The 27,149-nt window shown below is 34.1% G+C and overlaps 1 protein-coding gene across 2 annotated transcripts; it reads right to left on the reverse strand.

The window, feature by feature from the left end:
* Positions 1-1,446: 1,446 nt before the first annotated feature.
* On the reverse strand, positions 1,447-27,074 carry hspbap1 (hspb associated protein 1). 2 transcript variants are annotated; one of them, XM_056465057.1, is made up of 8 exons: positions 26,988-27,074; positions 26,517-26,698; positions 24,839-25,023; positions 21,450-21,586; positions 13,988-14,159; positions 8,193-8,276; positions 4,775-4,885; positions 1,447-2,078 (listed from the first exon to the last, which is right to left on the reverse strand). In XM_056465057.1, exons 2-8 carry the CDS (start codon positions 26,695-26,697, stop codon positions 1,614-1,616), a joined length of 1,335 nt encoding a protein of 444 aa, XP_056321032.1. In that variant the 5' UTR covers position 26,698; positions 26,988-27,074; the 3' UTR covers positions 1,447-1,613. The 2 variants fall into 2 exon arrangements, with proteins under 2 accessions (XP_056321032.1, XP_056321031.1); XM_056465056.1 differs by lacking the exon at positions 26,988-27,074 and adding an exon at positions 26,922-26,968.
* Between the last annotated feature and the right edge of the window lie 75 nt (positions 27,075-27,149).

Consider the following 27,149-nt stretch of genomic DNA (forward strand, 5'->3'; position numbering starts at 1 on the left):
TTCTGACCGCGTGTTGGTTGTATACTATACCAATAGTGTTTAGTCTTTTAAAAACACTGTTGTAACACATTGAGCCACTAAACATTGTTCTTATGATTCTTATCAGGAGGAAAATGCAAATTACTTCCAAATACTTTAAATATAGTCTGTGTTAGTAAATGCAAGGATATTGATGAAATCCAGGCATAACACTGTATGACAACATTTCAGATGACTGATCTAGAGCCTACAGCTAATCAATCTTTCAGATTCTGGAGTAAATTACAGTTCTAAAGAAAAATATGAATGATCCTAAATAAAACAAATATATTTATAGAGATGGTATATAATTTCACTCACCTGGGAAACGGAGGCCACGTGAATGGTTTGTGAGTACAATTAAGTGCACACAGCATGCCAAATTATCTGATAATTGTAATAAATAATTCCAAAAAGCAACTGACTGTGTAAATCCACATAAAACAAAACTAAAATACAACGTATATGCAGAGTTCAGCAGCTAATCAGCCGGAATTAGCTGAGGTGAGGTGACTGTGACCAGCGAGACCTAGCTGTCACTCAAGTGGCCACACCCTTAATTATGCAGACTTTATTTAAATGAAACGGATGAGTTCTAAAAAAATTCACCCCCTTACAGTTGTCATGAAGAGTAATATTAGCTATGTGAACCAAAATAGTTTTTTTGCTGCTTGTTTGCGACAAACATGGGAAGATGATGTGACGCTCTCCATGTAGCGAAACTATAGAGCAAAACAGATGGGAAAATGTAAGTTTGCGTACTCCTGTTTGGAGAAAAACAATTTAAACAGTGGCTGAAGTCTGTCGCTGAAAACAACCGTGTCATTTATTCTTTCAAGCTTTGTTTCTTCCGAGCTTATCTGAGTTCTGTTGCACGGTTGTGCTCCATTCATTTAACTAACTGTTTATTAAGTTAAAGATTTGATACTGATTAGAATTTGAAGTGGCAATAAGGTCTTAAAATATTCTGAGAAGGTATTAAAATGACCTTTCGGATTCCTGCATATACCGTTTGTTAGGTGTGCTATAATGTTCCAGAGCTTTATGTGGCATAATTATGAGCTCTAGTGATCATATTCCAGCTAAATTATGAATTATATTACAATTCCTTTCACACTAGATTTCTACCCTAAAGTTGCCTGGAAGAGTCAAAATCTCTGTGTTTTTATAAATGTGCTTTGAGGAAACTGTTTAAATGTATTTATCCCTGTAAAGTCTGACATGATCATTGGAAAAATATAGTTCAAGTAGAAGCGTTAGCCTTTAGAAACAAGTCATTTTTTCATTCTTAATCTGACACAGGCTTTTATAGCTCATATAGTATAAATAATAAAGAAGAAATAAACTTCAGTTTTATTCAAAAGCTGAAAGAGTAAAAGAATTAAATTACTTATTTTACTTTAAAAAAGTATGGACTATCGAGGAGACAAATGAAAGCATGTAGTAAATCTTGTGCAAAAGGTTTTAATAAATGATGACACAGTAGGCTTTATAGGGTTAATACATGCACAATGTGAACATACAACTTCTAATCTCACAGAAAGTCACCAGAATTATTCAGTTTTTATTTCTAAAAGTACCATTTACATGATAAATCAAGAGTGAAGTACTCTTTGTCGGCACATGATTAGCCTTGTAACCAGAGCGATGACATCAGGGTGAACCAGGCAGTCCAGCACATCATTGGTGGAGATGTGCATTTCAGTACTTCCTCCTGGACTTTCCGTTTCCTGAAGTGCTGACTGACCTGATCTTTGGCCAAGTTTATTATCGCTTCTCAGTTTGTCTTGATCTTTGGTTGTAATCTGGCACTGTGGGGAATCGGTGCAGCTGAAACAACATGTTTCCTTTGTGCTGCTGCATTCAGGTTTCTCAGTTAAACAAACAGGAATGAGATGAGGGCCGAAAGGAGACACTGGACTTTTAATCACTCCGCTGGAGTCCCGTTTTACAGCCTCTGCTTTAGGCTGATCTTCAGTATCGTCTCTCTTCTTGTTCGTACAGGCCTTTACCGCCAGGTTCAAATACTGCATGTTTTCATCATGAGAGGAAACTCTATCCTAGGACACATAATAGTGAAGATGGCATGATGTAGTTGAGCAATTCCCAATTTCACTTATGTACTCAAAATTAAAATCACCAACACTTTTTCTGACTCATTTCTCACGCAAAGCTCTCATAACGGCTTCAGATTGTTCATTAGAACTAGACCCTGTTAACTTGTGTTAATGATTTGTGTGTTTTCATAGATTTTTTTTCAGTTTACTCAGTGAACGTCATTGCATTACCATTTTCACATCATATATGGTGTTAAAATCTCTTGTGATCATGTTATTTCTTTGTATTTGTCACTCTACATACTTTTTTCAGGAGGGCTCAGGGTGACATGAGTATTACTGAATGTACTAATCCAAGTTACACAGCTTACAGGCTAGCAGGTAAATAAGTGGATGAAATAGATGTGAGTGACACCTATGATTTTGATCATAATCCATGTGTTTTGGTACCACATTAACATTCTGAGTTATCATGGCATACGTATTACATATTTACATGTTATGTTTCTCTAATATACTTATAGCTATTGGAAAAAAGAGGCAAAAAGAAATTAAGGCCGTCTGGATATATTAGGTATGGGTATCGGAGTTCACCAAAGTATTAAGTTCTTCTCCATTTCTTAAGTTAAAACATTTATAACGGTCTCCGACATCATTTGGTGAATATGAAGCTGTTTTGACAGGAGCAGTGATGTTTTACACCGCGCCCAAGCATTTACAGTTGAAGTCAGAATTATTAGCCCCCCAGTATATATTTTTTTCCATTTTCTGTTTAACCGAGAGATTTTCTCAAACACATTTCTACACATAATAGTTTTAATAACTCATTTCTAATAAAGGATTTATTTTATTTTTGCCATGATGACAGTAAATAATATTTGACTAGATATTTTTCAAAACACTTTTATACAGCTTAAAGTGACATTTAAAGGCTTAACCAGGTTAATTAGGTTAACTAGGCAGGATAGGGTAATTAGGCAAGTTATTGTATATGCTTATTTCACGCGGCCGCCATTTTAAAGAACCAAAGCAAGGCTGCGGTGGGAAGAAACCCGGAAGTATAGGATCAGCACTGTAAACCAGCACTGTAAACATTGCAGTAACATCCTGTGGACTATAAACCTCCAGCTGTTGCTACGATTTCAAAATGCAGAAATGGTGTAAACATCACTTTAATATCATTCAGTAAGATTAATTTAAAGCAATTTAGCATCAATCAACATCACAATCTCTGTAAGAGTAATATGCTCAAGTGTCCTCCTAGGCTTCAGTTCATGGCACTAGTTAACACCGTGGGGATGCTTTCCTGCTTCAGCCTATGTAACCCGGTGAGGGATAAAACACTGCAGTCCTCTGTAGCACACCCTTGTGTTGTCTGTAATAGTGTTGTCCCGGTTCTGAAGTTTTAAAAACGTCCATTTCCCGCTAACATTCAAACGCCGCTGAGCACGTTCATAAACAGCGCTGATTTACCATAATATTCACCAGTGCTCATCAGTTTACAGCTCTTTACCCAATGCAAACACAGATACACGGACACTGGAGCACGAAGCAGCCGTGAAGATCAGTCGAGTTATCAAGCATATCGCTCGTCTGTGGTTGTGCTTGGTAAACAGCGGAGGGTGAACTGATGACATTCTTGGCCAATCACAATCATTTCTGTTGAGCACGTTTTCAATTCAATTCACCTTTATTTGTATAGCGCTTTTACAATGTAGATTGTGTCAAAGCAGCTTCACATAGAAGATCATAGTAAACTGAAACAGTGTAGTTCAGTTTTTAGTGTTTAAGTTCAGTTCAGTGTGGTTTAAAAATCACTACTGAGAGTTCAAACACTGAAGAGCAAATATGACGATGCGCAGCTCTATAGATCCCGAACCATGCAAGCTAGTGGAGAGGAAAAAACTTCACAAATTGGTGGCGGTGAAGAAAAAAGTTTTGTGCAGAGCTGCAGTCCAAGCACGTGAACACAATGGCAAATCAGTGCTGTTTTAAGAAAGCCATCAACAGTGACTCAAATGTTAACGGAAAATGGATGGTTTTTCTTTAATTCAGTATCATGACAAGTCTAATATAGTGAAAGGATCAGTTCATCAACTCGAGTTTGATAAATAGCATCTAAAACGTGTGTTTGGGAAAGAAAACTTTAGCTAACTAGTGGCATTTCCCTTAACTGAAAATGAGGTCTGATATCCCTTTTTATTTTCATCATTTATTCAGAACAGAGCTTCGGGTCACTCGGAAGGCGGTGAAATGATAAATTTGTGTCGCTTTCTCTTCGTTGATATGATATACAGCCAGGTACACAACGTTCCTATGTAACTCCCAATGATACTTCTGGGTTTCTTCCCACCGCAGCCTCGATTTCGCTTTTAAAAATGGCGGCCATGTGAAATCAGTCTATAATGATGGTTTGTTCTGTAGACTATGAAGAAAATATAGATTAAAGGGGCTAATAATTTTGACATTAATATGTTTTCTAAAAAATTAGAAACTGCCTTTATTCTAGCCGAAATAAAACAAATAAGACTTTCTCCAGAAGAAAAAATGTTATAGGAAATACTGTGAAAAATTCCTTGCTCTGTTAAACTTTATTTGGGAAATAATAATAAAAAAAAAAGTCACAGGAAGACTAATAATTCTGACTTCAACTGTATATACAAGTGTGTTTTTGTGTGTTTACAGGAGAAAGTGAACACCTCAGTTGGATTGAGCCATTGGTCGCTGTTGTCTAAGCTCGGGCTACTTTTCACAGCAAACACAATGGTCCTGGTGAGGGCTTCTGCTACTCTGGCCTGATCATCCATGTCCTGAAACACAAAGACACAACAGCAACTTTTACAACTTGTTTGACTTTAAGGTGAGTCGCATGCACCTGACAAAATTTAAGATTGAAGGCTTTTTTGGCTTTTCTAGTGTCTATTTAGTTTAGTGAATAAATGCATTAAAAACAGATTGAAAACACTTATATTGAAAAAATATAGACTTTTTCTTTTTTAGTTGCAGTATGGGTTTAAGTAAAACTTTCTTCCAGATAAGTTTATATTCATGATACCAATGTTTTAACATAAGAATAGATAAGAAATTAATATTTGGTGAAAGCACTGTTTTTTAGCACTGTCAAATTTGTGTCTGCAGATTTGAATGTCAATACAGACAGTTGAAGTCAAAATTACTTTCGCTTCTGTGAATTAAAAAAATATATATATCCCAAATTATGTTTAGTAGAGCAAAGATTTTTTCCACAGTATGTCTGATAATATTTTTTCTTCTAGAGAAAGTCTTATTTTGGCTAGAATAAAAGCAGATGTAAATGTTTTAAAAACCATTTAAAAGTCAATATTTCAGCTCCCTTAAGCAATATTTGTTTTTCGATAGTCTACAGCAGTGTTTTCCAACCCTGTTCCTGGAGGCACACCAACAGTACATATTTTGTATGTCTCCCTTATCTGACTCATTCGTGTCAGGTTTTGGGGTCTTTTCTAACGTTCTGCTGAGTTGATTGAGGTGTGTTTGATTAGGGAGAGGTTGAAAATGTGTACTGTTGGTGTGCCTTCAGGAACAGGGTTGGGAAACACTGGTCTACAGAACAAACCATCATTATACAATGACTTGCCTAACTACCTTAACTTGCCAAGTTATCATAATTAACCTAGTTAAGCCTTTAAATATCACTTTAAGCTGTATAGAAGTGTCTTGACAAATATCTAGTCAAATATTATTTACTGTCATCATGGCAAAGATAAAAGAAATCAGTTATTAGAAATGAGTTAATAAAACTATTATGTTTAGAAAAGTGTTTAAAAAATCTTCTCTCCGTTAAATAGAAATTGGGGAAAAAATAAACAAGGGGGCTAATAATTCAGGGGGGCTAATAATTCAGACTTCAACTGTATTTTTTAAAGGCCTTTTTATTCAAAAATGAGTTTTTTCATCCTTCACTGAGCCATAAATCTCCATTTCAGCAGCACTAACACCAAACATTGCAGTTTTATTGACATCTGTGTTCTTAAGTTTATTTTGAAGAAGGATATCTTTATACAGAATATGCCTATTGCATACAACATTTTAGTCTACAAAAAAAGTGAAAATTCCTTCCTATTTTGGCTGTTGGGATCAGTTTCTGAATTGTAGAGTGATAAAAAGAGATTGCCAAGCTTTTACGGTATACTGGCATATTGGAAAGCTCTGTGATTATGCAAGATGTGCTTTACAGCTAGAAATTGCAGCATCTCAGCATGGAAAAAAAAACGCACTGAGCCGAAGCAATTCTTTATAGCAAATTATTCAGCAGAGTTATAAATATGGTGCTGTGATTTCTACAATGTGGAACACGTGAATCACAGAATCTAGTCATAAAAAAGGAATTTATTAACAGTATTTGGAGGAATAAATCAGTGCTGTTCACCTACTCGGACAGCAAGGTGGGAAAGTGTTCTTTCAAACTGCACAACTTACAAACATTAATAATGTATAAATAATGAAAAATTTAAGTAATAAGCATTGGGTATGGAAAGTATTCAGACCCCCTTAAATATTTCACCCTTTGTTATATTGCAGCCATTTACTAAAATCATTTAAGTTAGTTTTCTTTTCCTCATTAATGTCCACACGGCACCCTGAATACTTTTTAAATAAATCTGCAAAAATGGCAAAAATTCTGTGTTTATCTGTCAATATGGGGTGCTGTGTGAACATTAATGAGGAAAACATGAACTTAAATGGTTTTAGCAAATGGCTGCAGTATAACAGAGTGAAAAATTTAAAGGGGTCTGAATCCCTTCCGTACCCACTGTATATATTTTTATTTTATTTAATTATTTGGTCACACTTTATTTTGATGGTCCGTTTGTTGAATTTAAGTTACATTGCATCTACATGTTAGCTAATTCTCATTAGATTATAAGACTGTTAGGTTGAGGTTAGGGTTAGTGTGAGTTCAATATCTGTTTAGCAGCAATATCAACAGATATTAATCAGACAGTCTACTAATACTCAAATGGACCATCAAAATAAAGTGTTAACAATTATTTCATTTATTTTAGCAAGAATAATTTGAGGATAAATATTTCATTTATATTTTTTACCAGTCCCCCCAAAAATGTATTGTACAAGTTGTAAAATTGTAAAAATGTAATATAACATTGAATTTCATGTTGATGTATTGACTGGACAAGAAAATAAATCAGGCTATCTGCGGGGTCTTGAAATGTCTTTTATTTCGAAAACACAATTTTAGGTTTTAAAAAATCTTAAATTCACTGAAATATTGCCATGTAGGTCTTAAATCATTTTAAATGGGTCTTTATTTTCCTTTTGTTTATGTAACAAACCTTTCCCAGTACTGGATTGTGGCTGGAAGGGCATCCGCTGTGTAAAACATATGCCAGAGTAGTTGGTGGTTCATTCCGATGTGGCGACCCCTGATAAATCAGGGACTAAGCCGAAGGAAAATGAATGAATGAATGTAAAGATAACCAATTGATCCAATGCATATCCAAACACCAATAATCTATCTCAATAAAGCGTTTAGCAAAAACTATATTCATAACTAATATTAGAACAGTCTGTTGGGCATGCATTTAGTGTTTTTGTACACAGCTAGGTTCTGCTTGTTTTGACAGGTTATTTAAAATATATTAGAAATATAAAATATAAGAAATAACTAATTAGATATAGTTTTCTGACCAGGCAAGTATTTTTTTTTCTGCTTGGCCATTAAAAAAAATGATTTAGTCCTATATAAGTCTGAATTTTTATTCTTCGTGATCTTAAAAAGTCTTACATTTTTGACTTGGTGAAACCTGCAGAAACCCTGTAGATGTTACTACTAACATTTAATGTTATTATTGAAACTAAGAATTGAAATTTTAATGTTATTAATGTAAGTTTTAAAACAAAGTCCAGAAAGCCCAAAAAACAATTAATTACAATATAATATTATTATTAGCAGTACTATTATTAGTAATATTAATATTAGTAGTAATATTAAATAATTTAATAATTTAATAATGTATTAAATAAATTAATAAGACCAATAAATAAGTTAGATTAATAAAAAAATATGTAACTATTAAAACGGAGTCAAACAGACTATAAATACACAAATCTCCATACCATCTCAATCCAGGAGTTCACACTGACAGTCACTGGATCCACTGATTCCACATAGTGCCACCAGTGTCTGGGCACAAACAGTACCTGATTGAAGACAACAGCAGACATGCATCACATATTTTATTATTATCATAACAATCTGACTACAAGTTACATTATTAACATTATTGTTCTTCTTTTGCTTCAATGACAACAGCCTATTGAAGTTGCATGAAAATGTATGTCAATTTAAGCTTCAATAAAAGAGCAAGGTATTTCCCAGTACAATATCATAAGAGTTTTGAACTCAACTGAAAGTGCATATTGAAATACTCTTTTCCACCAGATGGCAGCTGTGCTCCATATATCTTCACATAATTAGTCACAGAAAAATCAATACCCTAGCAATATTTATAAGACTAGATGGGGTCAATCGATTTTCACATGCAGGGGTTTTTATTCCAAGCAAACTCCCGATAATACTGACAACAAAGGAGTAAACAATCGTTCAGCCAAATGTCAGAAACAGATCCTTGAAAAAGAAAACACAGCTAGTGGTGCTGGAACAGGCATAAAGTTAGGTGAAGAAAAATAAGCTTTATTTTTACAGTGTTATTTAATATTTTATAATTTCCTATAAATTATTTATATGCTATATTTTATTGTATTGTTTGTTTTATTGATTTTATGTGCTTTTAGCATTTATATTTGTATTAAATTTCATAACTAATGACATACGTAAGGTATTTTATATTATTTTGAATACATTTTAAAATGTAATCATTTTATTTGAACTTTTTAAAAATTATTTTAGGTAAAAATTTATTTTGATGGTCTATTTGAGTATTAGTCTGCTTAATATCTGTTGATTCTGCTGCTAAACAGACATTTAACTGACTATAAGAAATTGTGCATAACCTACATTAACCCTAACCCCAACCTAACAGTCTACTTATAATCTAATGAGAATAAGTTGGGATGTAGATGCAATGTAACTTAAATTCAACAAACAGACCATTAAAATAAAGTATGACCTTAATTTATTAAAATTTTTATTATCCAAAAAACAACACTAAAAAGAATATCAATATTTGTACATCTCTTCTTTTTAATCAAATGCTAATATTTTACTTAATTTTAGTGTTTTTGCCAATTTATTATGTTTTTTAAATAGTTGTATGCAAAAAAACCCCTAAAAACTAAATGACAATATAAATGACAATAAATAAATTTGGAAATAATGTCAGGAGTAGCCAAATTTACAAAAAAAAAAAAATTAATTAATTAATTAAATTAAATAAATTCAACATAACTATAAATTGTGCCAGAAACAATTTTTCATTTTTTTAATATCTATTTCTTTTAACTGTACACGTATGTGTATTTGTTTTTAAAATACAAAATGTTCTCATATTCATCTCCTTGCTAAACCTATTCTTATTTCAGCTTAATTTTTTTTTCAAATAATGTTTAAACACAATAACATTGAGCAGATTTAACACCCCGCCTCCCCCAAACAAAACCTAAAAGAATAACAATATTCAAAGAATAACAAAACTTTTTCTTTTTAATCAAATGTTATGATTTTACTTCATTTCAGTGCGTTTGCCATTTTATTATTTTTTTCATTATTTTATGCAAAAAAAAAAAAAAAAAAAACCAAAATAACAACATTTTTATTTTAAATTTGGAGGAAATGTCATGAGTAGCCTAGTTTACAAAATAAAACTAAAAATATATTAAACTCATAACTATAAATTGTAAATGCAAAATTGTAATTGTAAATGTAAAATGTCATTTTAAATTTGATCTTTACATTTCTGTGCCTCTATACTGTAAGACTCTTCAGAAAACCATAAAGCACTGTTTATTTCATTAGTATTTTTGTTTTTATTAGCTTGTAATATGTTTATTATATTTTACGCAGGTACAAAAATCATCACAATCAATATAAAATGATAAATTCTTTCAAATAGAGTTATTAGTCATATTGTAAAAATCTATTCATATAGCAATGTATATCGTAAAAACCTAAATATTCCAATGTCTGTTTTTTTCAATATTGTACAACCATTCAAATATAGTGCAGTGTAGTGGACATTTTAATAACATCGGCTCTTAAAAGTCCAACCTCTGCAATGAACACACATTTCAATACACCAGAGCTCAGTCCACACTGTAAATACAGGCATTGTTTCGGCCATAGTTTCCCCTGTGTTCACTCTCACAGAGAATGGAGTTTGTGTCTCTCCTCTTCATTAGTATGCTGTGTAAAAGTGTACGAGCGCTGTGTTGGACCGCCACTAATTGCCTTGCCACCGTCTCGCCTCTCAAAGAGCTTGATCAGAGAGCTTTCACACACGCATACACACACGCTGCTTGAATCTGAAGGAGGACGGTATGCTACAAAACACACACTGCTTTATTCTGTCGCTAAAATACACAGATAGCAGACTGATTGTTGTGATGCAGGATTCAAAAAGACACTCGAGGGAACATCATGTTGAATGCCTTTTGGAAATGTACCATCAATGACGTCACATCTTTTGATGCTCATTTATGGAAGTCTTCATTTGATTGTGTGTGAATTATATACTGGATTTTCTGTCATACTGTATATGGCATTCAAAGCAGGGCCTTTTTCATTTTTCAAATTTGCATGATTACTTAATTGTAAATTCAGAAAACCATTTGCACAAAAGGTAATTGTGACTTTCTTTTAGCTCATAATTAAGCTTCAAAGTCGCTTAAACTTAAAGTCTTAAAAATTTTAAGTTTATGTTTAAATCCTAAATTTATAACTTGGAATTTCATGTAGGCATGGGCCGGTATAAGATTCTGACAGTTTCACGATATCACAGTATTGTGCTCACTGCTCTAAAATATCTTCTTTTTAAATGTCTTTTTTGAACTTTTTAAAACTTTTTTAACTTTTTTGCCCTTTGAACATAATATATTTTATTTTTTGAAAGATTTATAATATTTTGGAGCAGTAATCATGTCAGGCTAAATAATTCAAATGAATCATTGACTTCTGCTGTCTTTATTTGTTTCAAAAACACTGATTTCTTTACAATTTAAAACGGCATCCTTGGATATTTTTTCTGCTGGAGATGTAAATAAAAAATGTAAATAAAAAATCTTACACATACCTTACAAACGGTATTGCAGAAAATTTTGACGGTTTTAAAACCTTGACTTTTCCAAACAGCGGTATATCTTGAAAACGGTTATCGTCCCATGCCTACATGTATATGCCATAACATGTAAAAAAGCATTTAGACTTTCTTGTAAAATATAATGATGACGGAAGAAATTGTGGTTGGTTATTCGGGATGTGGTGGGTTTCTTAGGTTATTAAAGGAGTTTTCTGTCACAACATGTTAAGCCTGCATTAATGCATTCAGTGTAAGCTGCACGATTTCACATTAAAAGACTGGGATCTCAACACCCACGCAACACAATTATAAATGATGGTGATTTGCATATGTTTATTAATCCTTCGAATCGCTGCATTCAAATATGTGTTTGAAAAACACGAAAATCAAGAAAGAGGTTCAGTTTTTAGTCTTTTGAAATAGTTATGAAGTTACAAACAGTCAAATAACACAGAAGTACCGGAATAACAGTTTATAATTTAGATAAAACCACTGATGTTTAGGGTAAAGATTACAATTACATAGTTGTAGGCAGCAATTACATTATTTAACCTAAAGGTGGCGACAACCAGCCATCAAAAATATGCCACTGAATATTTCTTCAAAAAATGACTCCTCTAGCAATGAAACGTGAAGTTTTATGAGTGAATAACTGAATCATTTATTGAAAATGAGATTAAAATATGAATTGTAGTAACAGTGAATTTTTCACAGTACTGAATATTTAACAATTTATTTTTATTCTGATTATTTCTTCATTTTATTATTATTATTTTTTTTTTTCTTCATTTAGTTTTTATTGCAGTTTACATACCAAAACAACCAAACATCAGAATCCAGAAATTAAGTAGTAAATAAAATTATGAAATACCAAAAAATTGTACTATTTCCATAAGTAAATAAATAAAAAATGTTATTTCCATAAGTAAATAAATATGAAAGTTACATTAATGATTCAAGGACATTAGAAGAACAATCAAAACATTACACTCATAGCTGCTTTATATATCGTCAAAAAGTAAACAGATAAACTGATTTGTTGCTTTTCAGTTACAATTCAATTGTGTACTTTTTTAACCCATATTGTGGCATCCATTGAGTCTACCCTTTTCTTTTTTTAGTACTTAAACTATATACATATGAAACAGGATGGTACTTTTAGGGTCTTAAATGTTATTTTTTATTGTTCTTCTCACTATCTTTCTTTCATGTTTTCTCTCATTACAAAAAATAATACACAAAATAAACAAAATAAAATTCACATCTTTCTGACTATACATAATTTTACTTTTAATAAAATTACAGGTTTCAAGTTCTGTTTGTTAAAACTAATTGTCTTGCAGTATTGTTTTTAAATGGAAAGCAAATTACATTTGTCTCCTACTCTTTTTGGCTGATCTGAAAAATGGTCCGATCCGTGACTAAAAAACCATAACGTGATCCGAATCGTGAGATTTGTGATCTGTTACACCACTAATTCTGACAGCCAGACATATCTGTAGTCTCAAATATATGGTGTGATTTCAATTACCTCAATCTATCTGTCAAGATTATGTCTATTGCAGAGCTTGTGAAAACATATCCAATTCAAGAAGACCAGATGATTTCTTTACTGCTGTTTCCTCACCACTGTCATTTTTGTATTTTTATGTTTTTTTTAATAGGCATAACACGTGTAGGAAATACTTACACATTTATCTAAATGTTGCTCTCAACATTGTGGATCACATCTGGATGTTTTTGTGGATGGACATATTGCTGCGAAGGTATTTCACATTTTGTTCTCATAAAGTTCCATAAATGGCCGCCAATGAAATAAACAATTACTAGGGACTCTGTTTTAATGATCTAAGTGCATGGTCTAATGCACACAGCGTAGGTGCACTTAGGGTGTGTCCAAACTCAGGTTTGCTATTTTAAGGATGGTAAAAATGATTGGCATGCCAGCATATGGTCTAAAAGGGTTGCCCTTATACTCTTAATGAGTTATGGGTTTGTTTTGAAAATAACATGCATTAAACCAATCATCTCCCATTCCCTTTAAGAGCGAGTTGCTGTCACACCATGGCGGATTTGCTATTTACACAGCAGACTTTGTAAGTTGAAAAAATTAACACAGACGAAATGAAATTAAACAAATTTGCTCGTGCACCAGGTTAAAGCAAGCCGACTGACGTTGGATTTCTCCAAAGCCCCATGAGGTGAAGAAGGTGTGGAAAGAGGTAATGGTTTTTATATTCATGTAGACAATAATAATCTTTTACATTTAAATTTTCAATATTTAAAAATGTTTGTGTGCTGCTGCGCATCCATGTGTGTGTAATAAGCTGTGTGACCCATGTACTGTATAGGTGAATATCATATACACACTCTTTAAACAACAAAAAAGCCTACACCGTTGACTTTAGATCTGCTTTTACTTGGTCAATGGCACGGTTTATTTCAGTTGCCTCAAAATAGCAACACATCAACAATGCGACCTAACAAACCTCCTTTTCAGACCAGCACATCCATGGGTGCACAAATATATTTGCCATTTAAACAATGTCATGAAAATGATACCTGCACCTGGCTGAAAGTAGCAAAAACACAGTGTTGACAGTGGCAGTGACAGTGTCTTGACAGTGTATTAGAAAATATCACGAAGGCCTACAGTACCTGACCAGGCTGCAGTGTGACAGTGTGAAGCCGAGCTCTTCCGAATGCTGGGAACTTCTTCAGGTCAGGCCGGATCACATTGACATGACTAAATACGCTGGACTCCTCATATGGTACACGTGTTGGGTACAGACAGGCTGTGTCATCAGGAGGGAAGAGATGCCATCGTTTTCTGGTGAAACAAACCATCAAGACGGTATAACAAGGCAGAACAATATATGGAGATATTTTCATATATTACAAAACATCTGGAAGGCCTGTAACAACGCTTGTGTGTTTTTGGTCTTTCTCCCATTCATTCAGTAGATCACAGCTACTCTACACTGTAAAACCCAACAATCAACTTATCAAATGAAATAAGTGTAGTTAACTTAATTTTCTGAAAGTTATTTCTACTCAGTTGGAAAGAGTTTTGAACTCAGCGTTGAAGGTAATGAGTTAATTGAATACCTCATTACTTCAACTTAAATGGATTAAGTTTACTATACTCATAGATTAATTTTTTTTTACTCAAATGGTTTGTAGCAATTGGTTTCCTTAAATGGTTTGAGTTGCCTAAATTATTGGGTTTTACAGTACTCAGTTGGTTTGAGTTCTCTTTATTTATGGGGTTTTACTGAGCTCTAATTGCTTTGTTAACTCACATGGATTAAGTTCACAGTACTCATTAGCATTAGTTTTTGAACTTAAATGGTTTGTTGCAATCGGTTTCCTCAAATGGTTTGAGTTACCTTAACTGTTGAAACTGTTGAAGTCAATGGCTGATAGTATATCTTCTTTTGTGTTCAAGAAAAAAGAAAGAAAATCAAACTGGGAGAATGAAAATCAAACTGGTTTGAAACAATTTTGAAAATAAGCAAAGGATGGCAGAATTCAAAATTTGGGTGAACTATCCCTTAGATGCATGAGGATTTAAATGGTTGGTTTTCACCAGTTACAGACCCTGCAGTATAAGATAAAAGTAAAATCTTAATTTTCATTCTGTTAAAAAAAAAACACTAAGCACAGCACAAATAAGATCTATAGAGCACAAAGGTCAGGTTTGGGAAATAAAAGTAATCTTTGGGTGAACAATCTCTTTAAATCAACTTATTTTTAATGCAATCATAGTAATTGGGAGCTGATGCTATAGAGCCGTGTTTCCCAAAGTGGAGGTCTTGGGACAATGACAAGGGGTCGCTTGGTGATTTCCAAAAGTCAAATTAATTTTATTAAACTATTAGAATTACCATATTTGATCCCCACAGAAGATAAAAATTGTAGTTTTTAATAGTAAAAAACAACAACATGCAAATGAAAAGCCTTCAGCCTTTAAATTATTATTTTTTTATAAGATTGGTGTGTTTACGTTAGATACCAACACAGCAATTGCGTCAGCTGCAGCAGATTGATTCTATAGCACCAGGTTAAACTTTCTGACACCTTTATGACAATCAAATGCATTCAAAATAAATACAGGCCACAACTGAATATTGAGAATGATCTCTGATTAGCGGTCTCCAAAATGAATCCAAGAATAGACTTGTGCTGAAAACATTGTGTCCACCAGTCTCTTTAGCTGAGGTTAATATAAAACTAAACAAATGACTATAAAAATGATATGGCTGTTAGATTGTTGCACTTTTTGTGTCGTCAATATGCTCATGTTTGTATAGGCCTATTGTTGTATGAGCAATGTTTGCAAATTTATGACCACCTGAATGAACTTGGGGGTTGCGAGTCACTGGCATTGTTATTTTAGGGGTTGCTGGCTGAAAAGTTTGGGAACTCCTGCTATAGAGCAAATTCCACCAATCAGAGACCAAAGCAAAACAAGATTCTTAGCTCCACCCTCTCCCATGAAGCACCACAAATAACACAATATATTTGCCTGTTTGCTGTATCATCAGTTGCCAAAGCCTTTTCTCAATGTCGAGGTGGAAAATGGAACACAATGGAAATCAAGGCGAGAAGTGTGAAAAGTGAAAGTACAACCCAGTACAGAAAACAACTGAAATCTATAAAGATACATGACAACCTATAATAAATAGTGGAATATAGATACAATGATTAGAATCTTGATTGACTACACATGCAACGTAGGAAAACACGTTGACTAGCGCTGCACGATATTGGAAAAAACTGACAATATCTTATCAATATCTGACAATATCTTATTTTTCTGCGCTACATACTGCGTATAGTTTTAATAGATGAAATTAATCTTTCTATTTGGAAAGAATGAATCATTTTAGGATCATTTTGGATGAAAACATTTTTTAGTGGAGCTCATAAAATGTGATAAGTCAAATCACAAGCAATCATAAATACAGTAAAGCAAAGTTAATGAATTAAATGTTTTACTTTTTTCAGAGAGTCTCACAATATTCAGGTACACAAATTGAATAGTTCAATGTAAAATAAATAACACTGTATAATCAACTATATGGGGAACACACTCCTCAGCCTCCCTGGGAAAGTCTATGCCAGGGTACTGGAGAGGAGGATCCGGCATGATGGTTAAACCTAGGACCCAGGAGGAACAATGCAGTTTTTGTCCAGGCCGTGGTACACTGGACCAGCTCTATACCTTCACCAGGGTGCTCGAGGGTTCATGGGAGTATGCCCAACCAGTCCACATGTGTTTTGTGGACTTGGAGAAGGCATTCGACTCTGTCCCTTTTGGCATTCTGTAGAGGGTGCTTTGGGAGTATGGGGTCAGAGGCACTCTGTTAAGGGCTGTCTCGTCCCTGTATGAACAGCAGGAGTTTGGTTCGCATTGCCGGCAATAAGTCAGACATGTTTCCAGGGCATGTTGGACTCCGGCAGGGCTGCACTTTGTCACGAATTTTGATCATCTTTATTGACAGAATTTCAAAGCGCAGCCTTGGGCTGGTGGGGGGTCACATTTGGCGAACACAGGATTTCATCTGTTATTCGCAGACGATGTTGTTCTGTTGGCTTCATCGAACATGAAACTTCAGCATGTACTAGAGCGGTTTGATGCAGAGTGTGACCTTGCTGGGATGAGAATCAGCACCTCCAAGTCCGAGGCCATGGTGCTCCACTGGAAAAAGGTGGTTTGTCATCTTCAAGTTGGAGGAAAGTCCTCACCCCTGGTGAAGGACTTTAAGTATCTTGGGGTTTAGTTCATGAGTGAGGAAAAGATGGAACGTGAGATTGACAGGTGGATTGGTGTAGCAGCAGCAGTAATGCGATCAATGTATCGGTCCGTTGTGGAAAAGAAGGAGCTGAGCCGAAAGGCAAAGCTCTCGATTTACTGATCAATCTACATTCCTATTCTCACCTATGGTCATGAGCTTTGGGTCATGACCGAAAGCACAAGATCTCGGATACAAGCAGAGTGGCAGGGCACATCTTTACAGATGGGTGAGGAGCTCTGTCACCCAGGAGGAGCTCGGAGTTGAGAGAAGTCAGCTGAGGTGGCACGGGCATCTATTTCGGATCCCTCCTGGACGTTCCGGGCATGTCCCACCGAGAGGAGGCCTTGGGGAAGACCCAGGACACGCTGGCCTGGGAACGCCTCGGGATCCACCCGGAGGAGCTGGAGGAAGTGTCTGGGGAGAGGGAAGTCTAGGGTTCTCTCCTAAGACTGCTGTCCCCTCAAAAAATTTTAATTCCCTGTGCCTGAATGCTTTAACTGGCGTACACAGTCACAGGCCATAAAAAGCATGCAAGTGATATATTTATTTGGTAACTTTATGATTAAATATTGCAATTACTGCACAACCATGTGTGTTTTTAACTCCTGCTCAACTATAACCCTAAAACTATTGCGGATGTACACATTGCAATATCGATGCTGAAATGCCCTAATGTTGACACATCGATGAATGGGAATGCTAGCGGATTAGCTTTCTCAAACTGCGATGAAGCTACTTGTAAGTGAGATTACACAATTCTGCGACTTCTGTGGCAGGCAATCTTGACAAGAGGAGTCTCAATAAGCAATTACGGAGACAAGACGAGCCCCACAGAGAGATAAGATGGAGGAGGAGGTTCTGCATTATCAGCTTCAGCTTCTCTCAATAGAGCAAATAACACCTCTCGATAGCTGCTCACGTCAATGCTCTCTCCCATTTCTTGTGAGCCTCCTTTTGAATGCCTTTTCTTTCAGCAACTCTGGATTGAATCAGAAACCTTAGCATAAGGCGAGATAGTGCTCTTGTCAATATTTGAAGGAATCACATGGCGTTCCTATAAACCGTGTTCATAGAATAAGCCAAATTGGCAGTTTTGCCCGAGGCTTATCTTGTCCAGGGATTTATCGACAGCTGCTCATCAAAAACTAGTCTCAGTTAAACCGTAAAAAGCAGAAGGGTTCATACAAGTGCACGAATATACAATACAATAGCAGTATTATGGGTTCTTTTTTTATGAAATGGTGACATTCACCCCTTGAAATGGGTTTTCTGGGGCATTTAAGAGGGCATATTGTTTCTAACATGTCAAATAGTTCAGCTGACTCAACTACCTGCTATATGACAGATATCACTGAAATAGGTGTCATGAGATTCACTCTTGTCTCCAGGGCGTCTAGATTCAGCTAAAAGAAGAAAAATCTAGCATTCACTTACTTTGTCACAACATGAACTGGTGTTGTCAACTACTGAAATATGCTTAAGTATAAAATGACTAAAACTGGGACAGAAATAACTAAAAGCTTAGCTAACTACAAACTATTACAATTAAAATACATTTTTAAAAAAGTTTAATTTAAAATAACTTTAAAACATATTATTTGCTATTGAACTGAAATAATTAGCCCTAAAGAAATAAAAATTAAATACAGCTAAATTAAAATAAAATAAATACATTTTTAAGAAATGACAAGCATATACTAAAATTACTATAATGAAAGAAAATAACTTTAACTTTAAAAAGCTGAAGATGTTTTCCTTGGACACTAATTGATACAAAAAATAAAGCTAAATATAAATATTGAAAAAGATGAAAATGACAGAAGCACATAACAATATTACAAAGGATGTCCAGATCAGTTTTTTTCTCCCTCGTGTCAGAGTCATTTGGTTTTGAGTATCTATCGATAAGGATACCCAATCCAATACTTCTATAATACATAAAAAAGAATAAAGAGCGAAGAAACAGATCCAAGATGTTCCTTATTTTTTTATTTAATTCACCTTACTTTAACATTCAACAACTCGAACAATCAAGTAATAAATAATATCAATGCTTTTTTTTGGGACTTTAGTGCAACAATAAAAAAAAAAAAAAATCAAATATAAAACATATAGCATCTCAACTTTAAATACCCGGCAGACAATCCCAAGTTTACATATCTCACAGTTTGCTTTGCCAATGTTGTCTTCATCAACTTTACAATACCTCTAGACCGCAGACATACTCGCATTTTCCGCTTCAAGCTGCTTTTGTGTTCTACTTTTTTGTTTATACTTGCTGTTTCTGTGTGAAGAAGTCTAACTCTGTGCCACTGCATAACTATAGATGTGTTAAAATATTATGAGAATATGTATGAAGTCAGAATTATTAGCTCCCCTTTGAATTAAAAAAAAAAAAAAATTCCCAAATGATGTTTAACTGAACAAGGACATTTTCAGTGTGTCTGATAATTTTTTTTTCTTCTGGAGAAAGTCGTAATTGTTTTATTTTGGCTAGAAGAAAGGCTGGAAGAAAGAGTTTTTAATTTTTTATGAACCATTTTAAGGTCAAAATTATTAGCCCCTTTAAGCTATTTTTTTTTCAAAACAAACCTTTGTTATATAATAACTTGCCTAATTACCTTAATGTATTTAGGTCATTGTAACTTATTTATCTAAGTTAAGCATGTTCTAACTTAAGACGCAAGCTGTCTTAAGTCAGTTTAACATAAGAGTTTAATGGACTCATAGGGTTAATTTGATTCAGCTTAATTTATGGCAAACAGGATTAATTTACAGTGTAGTACTAAAAATTCATAAATTTGAAATATTGAAAAGAAATATGAAAACGACAGAAGCAAAAAACAATATTACTAAAATAAACAAAGGGTTGCTACCTTTAAAAAAAAGAATTATCCTTATTTTCTTTGCAATATAACTAAAACCATAGTATATTACAATAACTATTGGATTGCTTGACTGAATACCGTTTTAAAAATGTTTAAGAATGAAAAAGAGTTGTTTGCCTAAGTAATTTCCTTAAATTAAATAAGTTTGTGTATATGTCTGTATATTTAAAAGTTCATTCAAAATATAAATCAATATATAAATAAATAATGCTCAATCAAAATTAAATCATGTTAGCAAACAGAATAAGAGAAAACTGAGTTCTTTCAAAAAAAAAATCATGACATCAAATTTGGCATGATTTACTATGGAATTTAACAGAAACAATTAGTACTAAAGTTCATAAAACTGAAATATAAAAAAGAAAACGACAGAAGCACATAACATTAGTAAAACAAAATTTAAAACAAAGATTTGCTATCTTTAATAAAAGATCATTCAAAATACAAATCAATACACACATAAATAATACTAAAATAATGTTTAATAATAATTGAATAAGGTTAGCAAACAAAATAACAGAAAAGTGTTATTTATTTAACTTCACATAAACTTACCATAATTTGCTATGGAATTGATATGGTTATGGAATTTATGAATATAATTAGCACAAAAAAATCATAAAATTTAAATAATGAAAATAAATATGAAAACGACAGAAGCACATAACAATATTACTAAAATAAACAATGGTTTGCTCCCTTTTAAAAAAATAATTATCCTTATTTTCTTTGTAACATAACTAAAACCATAGTATGTAATAAGAATGACATACTATTGAATGAGCCAAATTAAATAAGTTTGTGTATATGTCTGTATATTTAAAGGTAAATATTTAAAATATAAATCAATGGAAGGTTGCTGTTTCGAGTCCCGGCTGGGTCAGTTGGCATTTCTGTGTGGAGTTTGCATGTTTTTCCCATGTTGGCGTGGGTTTTCTCCGAGTGCTCCGGTTTCCCCCACAGTCCAAAGACTGCGCTATAAGTTAATTTAATAAGCTAAATTGGCCGTAGTGTATGCGTGTATGGTTGTTTCCCAGTAAAGGGTTGCAGTGGATAAGTTGTCGGTTCATTCCACTGTGGCGACCCCTAATGAATAAAGAGACTAAGGCGATGGAAAATTAATGAATAAATGAATGAATGTATAAATAATACTAAAATAATGTAAGCAAACAGAATAATAGAAAACTGAATTTTTAAAAAATATCATGACATAAAAATTGACATGATCTACTAATGAATTTAACTGAAATAATTAGTACTAAAGTTCATAACACTGAAATTTTGAAAATAAAAAATGACAGTAGCACATATTAGTAAAATAAATAAACAAATAAATAAAATAATGATAGTAAAATGCAAAAAATAAAAATAAATTGATGTTATTTTAGCCCCATTTTAGCCCCAAAACCTGGTTAAGTCACTGCAACTCACCTGCCTTGAATCTGGAACACAAGATTGCAACCGTAAGAGTCGAGGTGACATGGAGTATTGGCACCCTGTGTACCAATCCAAAGTGTGCTGTCACATCCATCTCGACCAGGAAAGCCAAAGTCAGACCACACCACATCCTGCAGTCAAAATGCTTATGTTTACAAAGAGCGAAAAACAATTTCCTCACCAACTGATGTCAATTCTTTTCAATCAAGCAAACAAGAACCCCTCAGAGATGCTGCCCTTAATAATGAAAGCATTCCCGTGTCCAGGGCACTGTAAATGAGATGGTATGTAATCAGGCCCTCAGCGAAGTTTAAACTACCCTATTCGTCATTTAAGAGAGGGCCGTGTCTGTGCCCGACGCCCCGGCTGCCAGCGAGAATATTGGCACCTCATAAACATTTATTATCATTTACCAAAAAAATTGAAAGCTAGAAATGAACATTAGGTTATTGTTCCCCTGGCTGAGGAAGACAAAGCAAAATAAATTGGCAGAAAATATCATTAAATGTTCACAGAATGACAATGATGCGCCATCGGATATATTTTAGCAAAATCATAAAAGAGGTAGGACTGATTAATTGCTCTTCGCATCTCATATTCTTCATATTCCAGTCTTGTGATACATTTTGTTGTACTGTTGTAACAACTTTAGGCTAATAAACAGCTTCAGAGAGCTCATAAAATAAAAGGTAAGCATCCTCGGGAGACAAGGCAATACATACTAATGAATGTTGGACTGTGTTTATTGATCAGAGCTGATGTCGGTGACGTGCCTCATGTGCTGTTCAACGCCACTTCATGAAAAATTGCTCGCTCTCGAGCATAACTGCCGTGCGGAAAAAAGGCAAATGGGTTAATGTGGTGCTTGATGAGGTCTGAGAGTATGATTGATGGCGAGAGAAAATGAAGAGAGTACTGTCTTGTACATTTGTTTGATTGAAATGGAGCTCATTTTCGCTGTTATAAAAAGCAATTCACAAAGACGGAATGTTGTTGCAATTCATTACAATTTTATATTGCTTAAAGGGGTGGTCCACTACGATATCATATGTTAAACTTTAGTTCATGTGTAATGTACTGTAGCTGTGTGAATATAAACAACATCTCTGAATGTGATATGCTAAAAGTTAATGCAAAGGGAGACATTAACTTTTACAGAGTTTGCTTAGCAAATCCTACAGCAAACAAAGTTTGGGGACTACAAAAAAATACATCCGGGTTACTGAGATCACAAACGCTTCAGGTTACATGCCTTATTCACTATGCGCATACAACCAGTGCAGCAAAGGGGCATGGCCAGAGCCACTGTAGTGTTGAAGCAGAGAAAGCTAAAATGTCGTCCAAACGCTGCTATTTCCACAGAGCTTGTTCTGTGTCTGTATTTGGGCTTCTAAAGGACACGACGCAAAGAGAGAAGAGCTTACAACTTAATTTGAATTATGTATTACAGAGAATTATAATAAAGATATAGCTAGCATTTGACAAAGGAGAGCTTGCAGAATCTCTCCTAGTTCAGTGCTGGATTCGGCTAAAATCTCCTCAAAAAAGAAGCAGCTCCAACCATAATAGACGAAGCTGTGGATTGTGAGCCACAACCTGTAAGTATTTTTATTTGTTAAAATTGATCTGTTACATGCACGGTTTCTAGCGTTAACACTATGTTGTTTCGAGGACGTAAACAAGGATGTAAACAATGGGAAATGCTGTTTAGCACCGCTAACAATTTAGCTACAAGTTCATATTTATCTGTCAAACCTCTGTAAACATCCACAATCTTCAGCAGCCTGCATTCTACATCTCAAATAACAAACTCGCAAAAGATATGTAAACATTTCATATTACTTACACATGCTTATAATCCGATATATATAATGTAAAAGACACTTGTCAGATTTTATTTTAGAGAGCAGGCGTGAGGTTCAGCTGTGTCCTCTGTGTCATTTTCTGTCTGATTCAGGCTCAAACTGATACGGCTAACATCTACTCTGGCCTACAGTGTTTACACAGCGCAAAAGCACGTCCTTGTAGGGGCGTGACACTTTTCCTGGTGATGTGGAGCCGATCCGCGAACCACAGCACATTATGTTTGCTGACCAATCAGAGCTTCTTGAGGGCGGGCCTTTCGGCGGAACTAGGAAATATGACAGTCGTTTTAATGTTAGCTGAGTAGCTGTGTATAATCAAAGTAAGATATATGAAAAAAAAACGTGATTTTCTACAAATGAAGCATGAGCACACATTGCTTTGCATCTTATAAACACAACCAAGCCTTAAAAATAGCCTCTGGACCAACCCTTTAATAAAAATAAAATAAAATAAATAAAAATGTGCATTTTCTAAAATGTTTGGGGGAAATGTGAGTGGTGCTTGCATGCAAGTGATACTAGTGTGTTGCTTTATGGTTGCTAGAATGATCTAGGTGGTTGGTGGGGTGTTGGAAAGCAGTTCGCAAGTTATTCTGGTTGTTAGGGTGATATGAGTGTTTTCTAGGGGGTAGCTGGGCAGTTGTAAGCTAGCAGTTTGCGAAGAATATGTTAGGTGCATGCACTTTAAAAAAGCTAAATGCTGACTTTTTAGGAAAAAAAGCCCAAAATAACAATGCCAGAGACTTGCATTTCCCACTATCATTTAAACATGCACACACACATACACATAGGAATGTCACAATAATCAATATATCGACTTATCGCACAACACATGGCTATGACCTCAATAATCTTTGGTGATGCAATATATATCACCTATATAAAAAGCTGATTGTGCAACCTCTTTATCTCTATTGGAAGTGTCAGTGTGGTTCAAAAACAATATAGTATTTACCTTAAACGGCTATAGTATATTTTCATGTGGGTGCCTAACAGCTGAAAATAAATATTTTACTTTTTTCTAGTTCTTTTTATCTTGCAGGTTTTTGTCAACATTATCATTATTATTATTTATTTGTTTGTTTGAAATGTACGCTTTCACATACTAATTCCAATGCCTAATTATTATATTGTTAAAATGACTAGAAGTTAATATTCTTAAGAATAATATATTATGTGTTCTTTGGAGTAGTGTACTTGCTTTAGGATACTATTATATTGTCATTCTGGCATTAATGAGCAGCATAAAATAGTCTTAAAATGACAATATTAGCATTTATCACAATATATCTTGGTGCAATACATCGTACGACAAAAGTAGATATTGTGACAGATACACTTGCGCCTATATAAGCATTCATGCAGGATAACAATAGTGAAAGATTCAGATAGACTACTATTAATAAAACAAATATTAATCATAAATAATATTACTGCTGTTATTACTAGTATTATTACATATTTGAATTGGAATATTTGATTTTTTACAATAAAGGAAAAGGAATTTATGAAGTTTACCTGAAACATGGCAGGTTTGTCCTGAAAAAGCTGGGCAATATATTTGTAATCAGCATAAGCCCAGAATTCTTTGCAGTGATAATCCGAAAACGGCCCAACAAATGGTTCACCGTCATTAGCAGTCCAGGACAGAAACTCTTTAATGGTTGCTTCGACGTAGGAACACTCCGTTTCAAAAAGAGGAGCTGGTGTATACAAAGTGAAAAAAATTACTGAATGGGTTATGACCAATTATCCAAGAGTGTTTATTCAAAATGCACCAACCGGAAAATTCCTTCAATAAGGTAAAAATAATTACAGACAAATCAGTTTTATTTTGACATGACACTGGCTTCTGTTGGCATGTTTTAAAGTGATGAAACTGCATTAGTGTTACTCATTTATGAAGATTTTTTAAATAGTTTTAGAAGTAAACTGCTTGGCATTTAATGTTTACTGCATATATTTATTTTTTCACTTAAATAAAGAGTTGTGATACATTATTGCTTATTGCCAGAAGTGCCATGTAAGTAGTCCAAGTACAGTGTAAGTATTCACTGTTGACAGGATCCTAAACTTACATTTTGTCACTCAATTTAGTGACCATAAATATATTTCATAGGCGATGAATTGTGTTATTATTTTTTATAGTTAATTAATCAATTAACAAAATACTTGACATCTGGTGAACCACTGTTTCCTATAAGGCTCACTATTTTAGTACTTCTGGCAACTCTTTTCATTAAACGAGGTTATTAAATTGCACCTCATGATAGAGGAGATCTTATTATACAATTAAATGTGCTTTCTGTTGACATTGTTGGGATAAAGACCATTTATTTTACTCAAAGTATTCTACAAAAAAACAACTTCAGTAGTGCCAGTATTCACACGTCAACAGAACACTTATTCACATTTAGTTTCTGTTACACCTCCAAATGAATCCATGCTTATTTTATTCCTGTCAATAAAACGCATAGATAACATACATAAAACAGAACTTTTATTTTTCAGAAATAAATGATGAGCATTTTATTCACCATCCTGTAAAAAGGTGTTATATATACACATTAAGTCTGATTTCTTAAGACAACACACTACCTCACCTAAATTGGAAGGTGAAATGGGAAGGGATATTTGTGATTTTAAGAAAGATGTAGGATGCTACATTAAAGTAAATTGTTTTTTGTATTTGCACATTCGTTTAGTGACAACTTGTGACATGCTCCCTGAATTGTTTACCATGCTTTTTGAATATTCAGTCTGAAATCGCATGCAAGTATGACCTCAAAACAGCATAAGCACTATTTATTTAACTGTTAACAATGTTGAACTTGGATAGTCATTGTCTGCTAATATGTTTTCACTATTTACAATTTGCAAAGAATACTTTTCTGAAATTACACTATTAGGAAGAAAGTCCAAATGTACAAATATAAACCAAACTTTAATTCAATATATGCTAAATGTGTGTTTCTCCTCACAAGTAATAAGAAATAATCATAGTAGCCTGGGGTTATCTAGTCATATTTATCGACTTTCTAAGTTTAGTTTCAACCCTTACTTCATACACATAAAACAATTAACTACATAAAAATGATATCCTGGGCAAATGGAGTTTTTGACTCAAATGCTACTGATACTTATTAATGCTGATCAGTGCATTAATACTTTTAAGAGGATAAAGTTTGTTGCTCACCCATATCCTCACTTCTTTTCCCAACCCGAAATCGTATCCTCTCAGTAAGGCAGGCTGACAGATGCTCTACAGACCAGTGTAAAGCTGGCCAGTCTGTGGTCATGTTCAGAAACACAGCAGGTTTCTGCAAAAACTGGACAATTCTCCTCGCCTCTTCTGGTGTGAAAGGTTTTGAGGACATTCTAGAAATGAAAAAGACGAGGATGATTAAAGTAAGCAGATTTTGCTTTATACATCACACACTCATTTTAATCTTTCAGATAAATGTAAGGGATTAATCACAGTCAGTGATTGACAGATTGTGATAAATTACAGTAAAACCCATAATTAAATATTAGCAGCTAAGTTAGCTATAACAACTAATCAACAGAAGTGAATGGAGTTTATAACTGTTAATATATTTACATTTTTGCATTCACACACATTTAGGCACCCCTAAGTCGCCTTTTCCTGCTAGTAAACAAAACTCACGTGAGACTTGCCGCTGTTTTTTTCTTTTAACACGAAAAACGAAACAACTGCCATTAAGGCTCTAGAGAGAACATGAAGTCGCATTCAAATAACAGGTATATTTGATCCAAGATGGAAGAAAAAGAGGCATAGTTTCACATGTGACGTCATTTCCGTGTCGAC

This window comes from Danio aesculapii, chromosome 9 (genome assembly GCF_903798145.1).
Source record: "Danio aesculapii chromosome 9, fDanAes4.1, whole genome shotgun sequence".
In the NCBI taxonomy this organism is placed as follows: Eukaryota; Metazoa; Chordata; class Actinopteri; order Cypriniformes; family Danionidae; genus Danio; species Danio aesculapii.

Coding starts and splice junctions, on each gene's coding strand:
- hspbap1 (XM_056465056.1), bottom strand. CDS start 26,941: ATGTGTGTGAATGCAAAAAT. Junction 14,160..21,449: donor GTGTTCCAGATTCAAGGCAG/GTGAGTTGCAGT, acceptor TTGTTTCACCAG/AAAACGATGGCATCTCTTCC. Junction 8,277..13,987: donor TCACACTGCAGCCTGGTCAG/GTACTGTAGGCC, acceptor GTCTTCAATCAG/GTACTGTTTGTGCCCAGACA.